Source organism: Anabrus simplex, chromosome 12, assembly GCF_040414725.1.
Source record: "Anabrus simplex isolate iqAnaSimp1 chromosome 12, ASM4041472v1, whole genome shotgun sequence".
NCBI lineage: Eukaryota > Metazoa > Arthropoda > Insecta > Orthoptera > Tettigoniidae > Anabrus > Anabrus simplex.
The window spans coordinates 34,826,685-34,842,233 of record NC_090276.1 but is presented as its reverse complement, the minus strand read 5'-3'; the positions used below and the strand labels follow the sequence as shown (position 1 = coordinate 34,842,233).

Here is a 15,549-nt window from a genome sequence, read left to right as displayed (position 1 = left end):
TAAGACGTGCTTAACAGTTTTTAATGATGAAAGATTACAGTGAGATCCAGCCACAATACAAATATATCACACATTTGAAAAGGTACTTCTGGCCAAAGACCACTATAGTTACAGGCCAAATTAAAATTTTCCCTCAAAAGGGTGAATTAATTTGACAGACACATTCGTAAATATATAAAGAAAATGTTGAAACCTATTAACATGAGAGGAATGGAGCATGGACAGGTGTAGAACAGGAAGAATCGTTCTGCGTGTTAAATTTATTCTGTTTTCAAAGAACAATCCGATGAATGATTTGCATAAACGTTAATTGAATAGGCGAAATTATTAATTCACACCTCCTTACATCCAGTTACTCCTTAAAATTCAAACCTCAGCAGTACAATGGAAAATGGGAGCGTCCAGCACTCGTAAACAGTTAATGGCCGCTAGTGCAGATGAACACAGTCAGAGAATCACTGAGCCAAATCTCCTGGCCAGAGAGAGGGCGTCATCTTCTAGGTGGCCCGCCCCACCCCCAGGGTGGGGAGTGAAAACTTTCTTCATTTATTAATCACTGAAATGTGGAGCCTGAAGGGTTCTGGGAAACAAGTCCCAGTATAGCCTAAAGCAAGTTTCTCTCTCTTTGCTTACCCGGCGTCACGTGGATGGCGTGTGACACAGGTGGCGCAGCCCTCCGCAGTCGCAGTCGAAAATGGAGTAATTGCCTCGCAGATTCGGTGGGTCTTATATAGTAGATAGTTCAGAAATCACTAGAAAAAGGAGTCCAGTTTCTTTTAGAATAGTGACGCCAGGGTGGCGAAGAGAGAGAGGCTGGCTGTTAGTCATATGGTAGCGGCGGAAGAGCCACGATACTGGAACTGAGAAGACAGCGTAAGTGCTGGCAAGATAGAGTTTTTTCTTGATCTTGGTTGGCGACCGTTACAGCCCCATTGTCACCAAACTACTCTTCCAAGTTAAGAGCTCCGGGTAAGTCACTTCTTTCAGTCACCTTCAATGACAGTCAGGGGATACCGTGACCGTATTTTATTCCTTCACCCACAGTAAGTTTTTTTTTTGCTAGTTGCTTTACGTCGCACCGACACAGATAGCTCTTATGGCGACGATGGGACTGGAAAGGGCTAGGAGCGGGAAGGGAGCGGCCGTGGCCTTAATTAAGGTACAGCCCCAGCATTTGCCTGGTGTGAAAATGGGAAACCACAGAAAACCATTTTCAGGGCTGCCGACAGTGGGGTTCGAACCTACTATCTCCTGAATACTGGATACTGGCCGCACTTAAGCGACTGCAGCTATCGAGCTCGGTCCCACAGTCCGTAGAAGAAATGAAGATTCATCTCATAAATGGTTATATAAAAATATATTTTAAAACAGCCAATACTCTTCTCATAATCCCCCTAATCCAATAGTTGTTGATGCTTCACACAAAGTATATAAACATAGTTTCAACTGGTAGAGAGATTTGTTGGCGGATTATGTGACCTTTATATCTTCTGCGGTATATTTTCTCTCCAATACACATAGCACATATCATATCTCATATTATCGACATTTACTACGAAACACATTAAAGCTATTGGTATTTATTTAGCACACACTAAAAAAAGGGTGGAATTGAAAACCGAGCAAATAAATATCTGCGTACATTATTGAAAGGAGGCCACTGGTTTTTCATCATCGTAATTATTATATATGATATTAAAAAGGAATGATATCAGGCAACAAAAAGCATCATTGAAATACGTTTTATGAAAGAGAACATCTGTATAAATAACATCGTAAGGATAGCTTATTTTTATATTTATTGATTCAGGAACATTTCTTGGTAATTCATCCCTAATGCTTACTTGAAGAATTTTTGCTTTCCGTGGCTGTCAGTTTGTGTTCCCTAAACTGGAAAACGGCTGCGCATAAGTCATCCAAACTCCTTATTTTTTAAATCTAATCGATCAGGTGTTTGTAAAAGAGTGCATCTGACTTCACGAACTTCACAATGAGTTAAGGGTTCTTAGGGAGATAAACAGAGGTTTCCTTAATATATCTGTTAATATTAGTTCTACTGAAAAAGATTATATGACAAAAGGTGTATGGTATATCAATTTTCGATCGTTTGTGTCATATATGACAGATAAAAACGGAAATCCATCCATTATCAACGGGCTAAGCCTTGTCGCTGCAGCCACATCCCACGCCTTTCAGCAGTCCTTTTTTATCGTGACATAGGAAGCAAAACCCAGCTGTGTGATTATGTTTCTAAGGTATGTTATTTTTACAAGTTGATTTACGTCGCACCGACACAGATAGGTCTTATGGCGACGACGGACAGGAAGGGGCTAGGAGTGGGAAGGAAGTGGCTGTGGCCTTAATTAAGGTACAGCCCCAGCATTTTCCTGGTGTGAAAATGGGAAACCACGGAAAACCATCTTCAGGGCTGCCGACAGTGGGGTTCGAACCCACTATCTCTCTTATACTAGATACTGGCTGCACTTAAGCGGCTGCAGCTATCGAGCTCGGTCTAAGGTATAAGAGACGCGGTCTTCCTCTCGACTTCTTCCCTAGGACCTTGCCTTCGAAGACATTCTGGACATGGTGTCATATCGTAGGACGTGTCCAAGAAATTTAGCTTTCCTCTGCTGTATTGAATAAATTAAGGTCCGTTTCTCATTAACGTCATTCAAGATTTGGATATAAGTCTTTTTCTGTCCAACTCGTCCCTGTCAGTCTTCTCCAGAACGATCTGAAATAGCAATTCCTACAACTTCAGATCGCTTTGCGTGGAAATTCAAATGGGCTCTGCGAGGTGGTGTTCATAAATTTTCGCGTGGCTTAAGACTGGCTTGACGGTGCCAATTGAAGGAAAGAACTTCGCCAGGGGCGGGATTTGAAAAACGGACCACCGGGCTGACAGGATCGCTTCATAGCAAGTACGATATGATGACACTAGCTGAAACTCACGTGTATTTGTGTCTTATGCTGTTTTCTCGGCATGACTCTTAAGCCTTAGCACCTACGTGGCAGGCCATGCCCGATATCGAGAATATCCCACATAGATCCTACATGATTTTCTTCCCTATATAACTCCTTTGTCGGGTTACTCACCTATGGCTTACACGTACGTAAGCTACTGCCATATTTGAAGATAATTTGAAATCATGTATAGCTATAATCAGGCCCTGTGCGTATCCTCTGAAGACCACGCGAGTTTGTTTAGCATCATGGCGTCGTTTGAGCAGCATGAGAAGGAAATAGCCAGACTTTTAGATTAAAATAACGTTGATTTCAGCGGTAGTAAGGGTGATTTTAAATTGAATGGTGAGGAAGATATTGCGGAACGAGGCTGTGTTGGTGAGTTGAGTGATGAAGATTCCGATAATGAGAAAGAGGTAAGGTAAGGGTTATTCTGCCCGAAGGCAGGTCCGAACCTCCGCAGAGGTTTTCCTGAGCCGGAGTTTACGTGCGGTAGGGTGGCCAGTTCCTTTCCGCTCCTCCATTCCCCTACCCCCCCACCAACAGCGCGTGGCAACCCATCCAACTCCTGACCACGCCCAATGTTGCTGAACTTCGGAGATCTCACGGGATCCGGTGTTTCAACACGGTTATGGCCGTTGGCAATGAGAAAGAAAGGTATGCTAAATTGCAGTGCTGGTACTTCTATCGATGGCTGGAAGGAATACCGTAACACGGACTTGGACTTCAAAAAACCCCATTCACAGGTACATCAGGTTATTAGTCACCGCAGGGGACTAAACCTAAGAGTGAACTTGACATTTTTTTTCAATTATTCATGATTGAAGCGTTATTGTCGGAAATTGTATGCGAGACTAACCGTTATGCCAGTGTAAACATTCAAAAGGTTACTACCCTCAGAGGTGAGTCTATTTGGAGGTCATGGATAGATGCTACTCTTCCTGAATTCAAAGTATTTTTAGGCGTAATACTAAATATGGCAATGAAAAGTAAGCCCGAATTACGACGTGAGACAGTGTTTTTATGCAATACTTGTAGAAAAAATGGCTGGTTTACATCCTGGCGAGTACTTTGAGAAGTTCCGCACAATGAACAATTACAGATAAAAGGTGACTAACTGAGATAATTTCAGGCTTAAAAATGCCGAACAGTGTACCTGGATATTGTATAGTACTTGTATTATATTTATTTAGTGTTTGCTTTAGTTGATTTTTATGAATATGCTGTCCATATGTTTGTGCTGTCTCTTATCTCTCTGCAAGCAGATTCTGAAATGGAGCGGGAGAGACAGGAGTGTTTAGAAAAATAAAAGGAGGGCTAAGTGTAAAGTCACATGCAGATTTAGCAACAGCGTCTCGTAAAGGCCATTTGAATTCGTTCGAGAAGCGATGTTTTTTTAATAACTTCACTAGGTGATAAAATGACAGCACCGAGAGATATATATTATTCTTTTCAAATTATTTGTTAGTACGACCACTCCTCTATCGCTTATTCTATTATACTTAACTTTTAGTGAGGAAACCGAGTGAGTTGGCCACGCGGCTGGGGTCGTGCAGTTTTGAGCTTGCATTCGGAAGATAGTTAATTTGAACCCCACTGTTGGCAGCCTTGAAAATATTTTTATGTGGTTTCCCACTTTCACACCAGGCAAATCCTGGGGCTATACCCAAATTAAAGCCACGGCCTTTTCCTTCCAACTCCTAGCCCTTTCCTATTCCATCGTCGCATAAGACCTATCTATGCCAGTGTGACATAAAGCAAGTTGTAAAAAATTTAGTGAGGGGGCATAATTAAAAATATTTTATTAAGTCTTTTCTTGTCCATTCTTTGAAAATTGCCTTTACATTTTAATCCCCTTTTTTTAATAGTGTGTGATATTTTCTTTGAATTCTGGTATAACTCTGGAGGCCTCTTTTTCATCCACACCCCTTTCTATGCCTGCTGGGCCAAAGATTTTTCTAAGGGTTATCCTTTCTTGTTTTTAATATTTTTTATTGTTATTATTATTATTATTATTATTATTATTATTATTATTATTAATTAGGGTCCGGAATTTTAGAATAAAAATTTACCGAAGCGAGTAACAAGTATACTCTACGTGCAGAGCGTTAATGCAATGTGATTTGCATAAATATTAGGGGTACGATATTATCAGAACCCCTGGAATTTATGTTACTCTTGCTACATTACAGAAGAAAGGGTAGCTCGGCACCTCCTAATAACCACATTAGTCTGCATTCTAAATTACTGCCAAAAAATCCAGGGTCTAATTAATATTATCATTATCCTTTCTTTCTTTCTCCGTTAGGATATTTTAGAGACCCAGTGACAATTTTAATGCTTCATCTTTTGTTGTTACTTCTTCTTCCATCAATACTCCTTTATCTGCTCACTATGTCTCCTTTTCCTCTCCTCGGTCTATTTTGTGCGTCTTTTCATTCCCTCCCGACATTGAAATCCTTCCATTTTTAACACTTTCGTTCCAAAAATCTCTCTCTCTCTCTCTCGGTTGCTACTTCTTCTCTTGTATTGTTCATTTCCAAATCTTTATTGACTTCATAAATCCAGGTTGTTGTTGACTTCTTGTTCCAAAGATATTTAAGGATTTGTTTGGTTAACCTGTTGTATGATCATTCATTCTGTATAAATGTCCAAAATATATCAATCGACTCCTCCGCATTGTATCTGTTATATTTTTCTACGTTCCGGTATATTTCATCATTACTTCTTGATTTACACAGTTCTGTAGTTTTTATCGGGCCAGTCATTTTCTGTATAATTTTTCTTACCAGTACTTCTAATTTATTCAGCTGGTAATTAAGTACTAGACATTCACTCGCGCATTGGCATTCCGATTGTACTATTGTGTTGTAGTATTGTATTTTGAGGTTTGGATTTAAACACGTTCTGTTGTAGATATTCCTAGTTATACAGTATTTTCTTTTCATCTGTTTTATCCTTTCTTCTACAGCGGACTTTCCCAAAGCATATTCTTGAATTGTTTTCCACAAATATATGAATTTCTTTACTTTCCTTATTTCTGTTATTAGACATGCTAGAGCATTATTTTAAATATTTGTAATTAGTTTGTTTCTTCTATAGAAATTCTGAAACCAGTTCTGTTACCTATTTCTTCCAAGAGATTGTCTTATATTGCTGCATTTTTCAGGTTTTCTGAAAGTATGGCAAAAAAAAAAATAAAACTTACAAATGGTAGACACTTTTTTCAACACCTCTGTTCTTCCCAGTGTTATTAGTGACAGCTTGTGTTCTTTCTGTTTTAATTGCAAATTTTGGTTGTTCTTCTTCTGCCTCTTCTTAGTTTAATTACTTTGTCTAGTCTCTTATAGCAGTCACCATTTCTACCTTTCATTATATTGCAGTTCTCATTCTCTTTTACTCACTTTCTGTTTCAGCTCCGGGCAAAGATCTCGAAGTGCATGCGAGTCAGATAGGAGATGCACTGAACATCACTTGTCGAGCGCAAGGATTGTTCCCGGAGCCAAAGCTGGCGATATACAAAGATTCGAACCTCAAAGATAAGTAAGTACCATTGTGTCATATATGTGGTCCTTGTGCTCGGATATTTGCACTGTTTCGACCTTGACAACGTTTATATTGCGAGGCTCGGAAGAGTCCTTCACTTTCACACCTTTCATGATACTTCCCTTTCGTTAGCTTGTATGTTCATTCTTGGAAAGTTTCGTCCTCTTATGATATGAATACAATAGAAGGGAGATCATCTTATATTTGTGCTTAACCCCCTGTGGGTCCGGCACATGATAAAGAATACACCCACCGTGTCTCCTACCTTTCGTAAGAGACGACTAAAAGGGACGACCAAGGGATGATGAACCTTGAACCATAAGATTACATGTGATTAGTACCATTGCGCGAGGAACACCATGGGTCGACTTCACTTGCGATTAGTACCACTAGTGAGGAACACCATGGTCCTGTGATTACAGTAGTATAAACGGGGGAAGGATCACTGTGGGTTTACAATACCCGTGATTAGTATCATTATATGCGAAACACCATGGATTTACGTTGCCTGTGATTAGTACCACTGTGTGAAGAACAACACAGGTCTGAGAGAAGCCTGTGGTTAGTACCATTATGTGAGGGACACCTTGGGTCTACGTTACCTATGAGTGATGCCATGATGTGAGGAACACCGTAAGTCTTCGTTACTTGTGATTAGTACCGCTACACGAGGAACACCTTGATTCTAATTTACCAACGATTAGTACCATTATGAGGGGCCAGTGACCTGGATTTTTGATGCATTTACGAGAGTAAACATCATCTTTTTAGAACTTTTGCTTTGGAGGGAATCTCTTGTTCGGTTTATACAATTGTTTTAAGTTAATTTATGGGAAGGTAAAACACTGAGGTTCGGATCCACTGATTGTTTAAAGTTCATTGCTTATTATCGTTTTTAAATTCTAGTCAGCAGACGGATTTTGTAATTTTTTAACTTCCAATATTTTGATTTGGATACGCTCATCATTTTAAATTCATATACATTAATTATTCATCATCATGTTTTGAATTCTGGACAGTGGGTGAATTTTGGACTTTTAATTGTCATTACATTTCGTCTCATCTCGTACCATTGGGAGCTGATGACCTAGATGTTCGGCCACTTTAAAAACAATCATCATCATTATCATCATCTTTATACTTAAAGCAATAATCAGTTCCACGTGGCATTGAATGGTGTGTTATATAGAATTTACGTGAACGAAGAATGTATATTTGTGTTTTAAATATTGTGATAAGTGGTAAGTTCCTGATTTCAGTCATCATCATCATCAGTGTTCTGCCATATGGCAGGTCTTCACATGGCAGCTCTCCACGCAATCCTGTCTCTTGCCACCCTCTTTGTTTCCTCATACTTGTATTCTATCCTGATACTGTCCAGCATCTGATATCTTCTACGTCCTCTTTGTCCTTTTCCATTTACAATTCCTTCTATAGCATCTATAAGCAAGCAATCTCTCCTCATCCAGTGACCAATCCAATTGTGCTTTCTCTTCTTGATTACTTTTAATATATTTCTCTCTTCCCCAACTCTTCTCAAGACTTCTTCATTCTTTACCTTTTCTGTCCATTGTATACTTTCCATTCTCCTCCAAATCCACATCTCAAATGCTTCCAGTCTTTTTCAGTCATAATTACTCATACAACATTTAGTTATACAGTATTTTACATATTGAATTTTTAAACTTACTTTATGCTCAGTGTGAAAATATATCATACTTTCTTTTATGTCTTCTATTCTTTGTTACCACATTTTCATATATTGATAAATTTATGTTACAGAGGCAGATAGTTACAGCCTAACCTGCCTCTGATCCTACTTGTAATTAACTTTAAATAAATACATTTCTGTTTTCTAATTTCGCTAGTCAAATGTTGAAAAACAAATCCCACTTATATGTTTAAATCCCTTGCTAGTTGCAAGTGTATGCGTGTAGTTACATTTAAACACACACATCTCAACGAAATTGGAATAAACACTGAAATGTCTTAAATTACAAAAACGAGAACATATATATTCTCATTATCTAGTATTCATATGAATTCAGGAGTACGAAATGAAAAGAGGTTTGATCTGTAAATATCCTGAATTTTAAAACCATACTGCCACTATCTGTGTCTGTAAGGTAAACATATCTGTATCCTGTTAGTCTATAATTTCTCGATTGCGGTAAGTTGTTGATCCGTTCAATATATATATTAGTGATGATCAAAAACTAAGGTTACAAGCCGATATTTCTGGAGTTTCGTATTTTATGAAGAAATTGGTAGTGTCCGGTAATCCTAATGCATGCGATAGGCAACTGTGCAGAGTTTCAGCCACCCGAAGCCTATTGCGCTAGTTGTAGGTAACATGTAACCATGGCTGTAAGTCACCGGCAGCTGGTAGAGGTTTGCGGAGAGACTTTAATGTCTCGTCAGCATGTCGCAGAATGGTGTCGAAAGTTTGCGGCCGGTAGAGTAAAGGTCACAGACGAGGATCGCAGTCGCCGACCCAGCATGACATCAACAGATTTGAACACAGCACGCGTGGAGGTGCTGTTGCAGGAGAACAGGAGGATCACATTACGGCATATGACGGTAGAATTGGGAATGTCGTTCGGAAGCGTTCGACACATTGTTCGCGATATTCTGCAGTACCGGAAAGTTTGTTCCCGAAGAGTTCCATGAAATCTGTCCAATCAACACAAGGAGAAGCGCACTGGGAAAAGTCTGCAAACTTTGCAACGGTTCTCAACGAAAGGGAACACCGCATTGTCATGGGTGACGAAATATATATCCCCCACTACAGCCCCAGGAGTAAGCGGTTGTCAATGGAGTATGTATGTATTTATTCATGAACATAATAGGCGTTCAGCCCCAAATACATGTTCACAATAAAATAATCCAATCTAAGCCACCACGTTCACAACAATAAACAGACATAGTTAATATACTTAAAAGAAATAAAAGGACACCACAGTTTATAAACAAAAAAAGAAAACAAATAATAACCTACCGTCCGACCAAGTCATCACCCCTGGTGAGAAGAAGGCCACTCTCCCAGTGATGACTCGACCGGCCCTTCCCGTGGAGACCTCCTGAAGGCCCCAAGATCTAACCAGGTGACAATTTTTCCTTCTCACCATTCCACTCCTAATCGTACTCCTTGGACATGCCGTGAAGTCCGTCGGATACTCCGGATATGTGGCCCCCTCAGATAGGGCCACCCAGTAGCCATCCTCCGTGTCTTCATGTCATGTCTAGCATAGGTATTTTGGTCTTGGGCCCTTCCCACCCCGACCTCTTACGGGTGAGTCCATCTCACCCTTTCCCCATTTTCCTTGCCATTCACACCATCATTTCTCGTCAATGGAGTAGAAGCACGCTTCCTCTCCAAAGACAAAGAAGTTTAAGGTAACGCCACCTGCCGATAAGGTGATGGCCGCAGAGTTCTGGGAAAGTGTGGGTGTCATACTCGTTGAGATTTTGGAAAGAGGTCACATAGTGACCGCTGACCGATACTGAGAGACCTCGAAACGATTGCGCGAAGCAGTCAGGAGGAAACGGCCTGAACTTCGCACCGAGAGGCCATCTTCCTTCACGGCAACGCGCGACCCCTTACAGCCCAACAGACCACCATGCTGTTGAAGCAGTTTCACTGGGACATCATTGACCCCCCTCCCTACAGCCCGGACCTCGCTTCAAGCGTTTTTCACCTCTTTCCTCACTTCAAGGATCACCTAAGAGGTCAACGATTCGCGTCAAACGAGGAGGTGAAACCCTCTGCGACAACGTGGCTAAACACACAAGGACAGGATGTTTACCAGAAGGGAATAATGAAACTTATGCCACGAAGCGACAAGCGCCAAAACCGATATGGAGACTATGTCAAAAAATAACCTAATGTATGTACAATCGTGATCGCAAGAATTCCGGGTGGAAAAGGAAACAAGTAACGTTTAGGCGAAGATTTTGGCTAAACCTGAGGATGAAGGAGAAGTAACCAACACAATGTCACATGAGTTCGTCTTCCAGGAGGTGTGGCCTGCGACGTTGCGCACTTAGAGGCCACTCTGAATGCCATTTTGTTAAACACTCTGGCTATACTAGCTTTTCCTAATAAAGGAAAACAATGAATTAACTGTAATTTAATTGCGATGGAGTGTGCATGATGTAATCCCACCCCTATAAATGTCATTTAATTGTTTGATCAGCGCTGCCAGTAACTTCGTAGGAACGGTTTTCCAAACGCCCTTGCGTCTCTGATAATCATAATTATTTAATGCCAGGTTATTTTTACTTTGGTTTTTGACGATAACAATTATTATTATTAGTAGTAGTAGTAGTATTTAACTGGGCCTATATTGACGAAGATAAGGGTAATTCTTTCTTACAGTGGTTGAGCGCGATGCTATTTGATAATGAAGTCATAGTCAAGACCGCTAACATTTCAGCCAGACCTCGCACACAAAAATTGCAAGGAAACTGGAGAATTTGACCCTCAATGAGTTGACATAAACATTACGTCTGTTGCCTTGAAGGAGGCGTGTGGTTCCTCCCTTCATTCCCCTCTCCCTTTATTGTTGAACCGGTGGGACGTGTGGGCAGGCGGGGAAGCAAGTACCTTCCCCTCCGCGTGTGTTTCATTCATGCTAGACATCCTCGAACTTCCGTTTTCTCCACCTCCCCTCACTCTTCAGATGTGTGCATGTGTTAACGCGTCTGATGTATGTGACCAATGAGAGAGTGTGTGTAAGCAGGTACTGGGTGGTTCTGAGGCCTGCACTTATTTCTTGCCTGAAGTGAATATTTCTGGCCACGAGATACTAAAGACTTCGAATGTACTATCTGATGGTTGTATGAAAAAAAAAAAAAGGTACAAGTATCACCAAAGTTTTTGTAACCTTACTCTTTGATCACCCTTCATATATATATTGCGGTTGATCGACAGATCGGTTTTCTGTAGTATCCCAATTCTTACTTCCAGGCAAGTGCCGGGAGCGTTCCAATTCATAGGCCAGAGCTAATTTCTTCGACCTCCTTATCCAATTTTCATTTACCGTCACTCATTTAATCTTCAGTAGCTCCTCAACCGAAGATGGCGTTGGATACAGAAATCGGTCGTATTATTATTATTAGCGTATGGTAATAAAATTATATACATAATATGCAATATATACATAATAACAAAAAGCATTGATTCACTTCAGGAACTGGTGTTATCTTTTACATCTGAATCTCCAACTTTTGAATTCTCTGTAGTGCTTCAGCTGCTGGCGATGGGAAGTCTTTCACTCTACGTGGATAAGCCCGTAGCTGACACTCGCTTACAATGTGGGGAAAAGTCTAGCGAGGGGCTTCACAATCACATTCTGGAGATTGTGCAAAGTTCCACTTGTAGAGAGAATCTCTGCACCTTCTATGACCTGTCCTGATCCTGTTCAGTCTGAACAATGTTGCACGCGGCATTTGAGATACGTTAGCAATGTTTTCTCCTCTGAAGGTGTTATGCAGGGACAAGTCAGGAGAGTTATTCCAGCGGCCTTTCCACTCCTCCAAAGCATGGAAATTGCTGGACGTCTTAAGAAAAGCGTGATAAAGTGGTGGATATCGTGGTTTCAGTATTTGGAGACTGAGAACTGGTATGTAATTTAGAACAGGAAGCAGAGAATACTTGCAGATCTTGTTTCACTCTCGAACAAGAGCGCTGGATCTTCGTATGTAAGGTGGCATTAGTCCAGATAACAGTGGGAGCCAGTGAAGTAGACTTGTCTAAACATTTTTAATATATGAAAAACTACTAAATTGCATTACAAATATAATTTCCAGCATCTGTTATACTCACCTGACAAGTTATTTTACAAGTCGTAAGAATGTTGCGATGATAAATGTTGAGGAAATATTTATTGTACATAACGGTAGAATGTAAGGGCATATAAATAATGCGTGTGTGTGTATTTCCACACAGACCTGGACACGACGTTGCGGTGGACTGCAAAACTGACACCATACGTTTGTAAACACATGTGATAGTTACGATGTTCATCACTAATATATTCAGTGATTTACCTGGGACTGTGATGTGACAGACAACAGGTGATCAAATTTGTGCGGTATATTATGAGAAAAAGCTGTGTGATATAATGCATTTGATGAAATGGTCTGAGTTTGGATGATGATGATGTTCTTGCGATAATCATTATCTGCCAATCATGTATGAGGCCAGGTGGTCTGTTACGACCTCAGTCCTTATTTTATCTGCATCGTTCCCACTATGGGTGGGGGACGCAGACGGAGAACACGCCCATGGTGTCTCCTGCCTGTCATAAGAGCGTGATCATTGGATGATGGAATTGGAAACATGTGATTACTTGTGATTTGAACCATTAAGTAACACCGAGCTTCCGTGGCTCAGGCGGCAGCGCGAAGGCCTCTCACTGCTAGGTTTCGTGGTTCAAATCCAGGCCACTCCATGTGAGATTTGTGCTGGACAAAGCGGAGGTGGGACGGTTTTTCTCCAGACACTCCGCTTTTCCCTGTCATAATTGATTTCAGCAACAGTCTCCAATATAATTTCATTTCATCTGTCATTCATTAATCATTGCCCCAGAGGAGTGAGATAGGCTTCGGCAGTCGGCACAATTCCTATCCTCGCCGCTAGATTCCTGACCTGGTCGAATGACTGGAAACAGGCTGTGGATTTTTATTCAAGTGAGGAACACCATGAGTCGACGTTACTTACGATTAGTACCGTTGTATGAGGAACACCGTGGGTCTGGGTGTTGCCTGTGATTAGTACCATCCTGTGCATTCTATCGAGGTGGACGTGTGGGCGCTCGGCACACGGGATGGCGTCCATGCGGGAGGAGTTCCCGTGCGCCACGCTGAATTGCGCTGGTTCCGCCGCGTTACCTATGAGTAGTACAAGCATATGGGGAATACCATGGTTTTGTGTTACCCGTAGGTGTACCATAATATGTGATACGCTGTGGGCCTTCATTGCCCATGATTTGTACAACTATGTGAGCAACACCATGAGTACACTTTGCTTTTGATTAGTCCCATTAATTAGGGATATGTGCTACGAATTGTATGTAAATTAATTACACTGACTGACAGAGCAAATGCAACACCAAGAAGGAGTGGTTCGAAAGGGATGAAAGTTGGGGAAAAAACAGAGACGGCACGGACGAATAATTGATGTTTATTTCAAACCGATATGCAGGTTACACAATGCGCACGGCATCGACTCAGTAGGATGTAGGACCACCGCGAGCGGCGATGCACGCAAAAACACGTCGAGGTACAGAGTCAATAAGAGTGCTGATGGTGTCCTGAGGGATGGTTCTCCATTCTCTGTCAACCATTTGCCACAGTTGGTCGTCCGTACGAGGCTGGGGCAGAGTTTGCAAACGGCGTCCAATGAGATCCCACACGTGTTCGATTGGTGAGAGATCCGGAGAGTACGCTGGCCACGGAAGCATCTGTACACCTCGTAGAGCCTGTTGGGAGATGCGAGCAGTGTGTGGGCGGGCATTATCCTGCTGAAACAGAGCATTGGGCAGCCCCTGAAGGTACGGGAGTGCCACCGGCCGCAGCACATGCTGCACGTAGCGGTGGGCATTTAACGTGCCTTGAATACGCACTAGAGGTGACGTGGAATCATACGCAATAGCGCCCCAAACCATGATGTCGCGTTGTCTAGCGGTAGGGCGCTCCACAGTTACTGCCGGATTTGACCTTTCTCCACGCCGACGCCACACTCGTCTGCGGTGACTATCACTGACAGAACAGAAGCGTGACTCATCGGAGAACACGACGTTCCGCCATTCCCTCATCCAAGTGGCTCTAGCCCGGCACCATGCCAGGCGTGCACGTCTATGCTGTGGAGTCAATGGTATTCTTCTGAGCGGACGCCTGGAGTGCAGGCCTCCTTCAACCAATCGACGGGAAATTGTTCTGGTCGATATTGGAACAGCCAGGGTGTCTTGCACATGCTGAAGAATGGCGGTTGACGTGGCGTGCGGGGCTGCCACCGCTTGGCGGCGGATGCGCCGATCGTCGCGTGCTGACGTCACTCGGGCTGCGCCTGGACTCCTCGCACGTGCCACATATCCCTGCGCCAACCATCTTCGCCACAGGCGCTGCACCGTGGACACATCCCTATGGGTATCGGCTGCGATTTGACGAAGCGACCAACCTGCCCTTCTCAGCCCGATCACCATACCCCTCGTAAAGTCGTCTGTCTGCTGGAAATGCCTCGGTTGACGGCGGCCTGGCATTCTTAGCTATACACGTGTCCTGTGGCACACGACAACACGTTCTACAATGACTGTCAGCTGAGAAATCACGGTACGAAGTGGGCCATTCGCCAATTTATCGTTCGCTACGTGCGCAGCACAGCGGCGCATTTCACATCATGAGCATACCTCAGTGACGTCAGCCTACCCTGCAATTGGCATAAAGTTCTGACCACTCCTTCTTGGTGTTGCATTTGCTCTGTCAGTCAGTGTATAATAAAGTATGAGAATGTATTCTTTATTAATTACTAAAAGTTACAATCGTTTCCTTAACCATCGTTATCGGTTCAATTAGATCAACAGCTTCCCTTGTTCTACCACTACGAGCACTAATGTGAGTCAATGCAGAGTTTCACTTATGCCCTTATAACTACATTCAGTATGGACATGTTTCAAAGATAAAGAAAAAACCTCAGGGTACTGAACCAAGGAACACATTACAGGAAAAATTATGTAATAAAGTTAATTTGGCTGGGATTTGAATAAAGAAATACAACTTGAAAGGAAACAAGCGATTTTTTGCTGTTTTTTTGGAAATGCATTTTGGTTGGAAGTGATTTTCGAAATTTTTGTTTAGTTTGATAGAGCTATCCATTACTCACAATTTGAAAGCTTTCCGGACCCCTTAGGCCCTTCAACTTTTGGCACAATTGATGAAAAAGCGTAATTTTACGTTTATCGTCTACTTTGTCTGTTAACGAATATTTCCAACATTAAAACATCGAGACTGCACCGTTAGTTAGTTGACAAAACAAAT

At 42.0% G+C, this 15,549-nt stretch overlaps 1 protein-coding gene across 1 annotated transcript in view; it reads left to right on the top strand.

Moving 5' to 3' along the window:
* Window positions 1–15,549, top strand: part of LOC136884122 (uncharacterized) — a 736,079-nt gene that overhangs the window by 576,078 nt on the left and 144,452 nt on the right. The window contains exon 3 of the mRNA XM_068229796.1: window positions 6,381–6,507. Within this exon, the coding sequence (XP_068085897.1) occupies window positions 6,381–6,507 (127 nt within the window). The remainder of the gene's footprint in view (window positions 1–6,380; window positions 6,508–15,549) is intronic.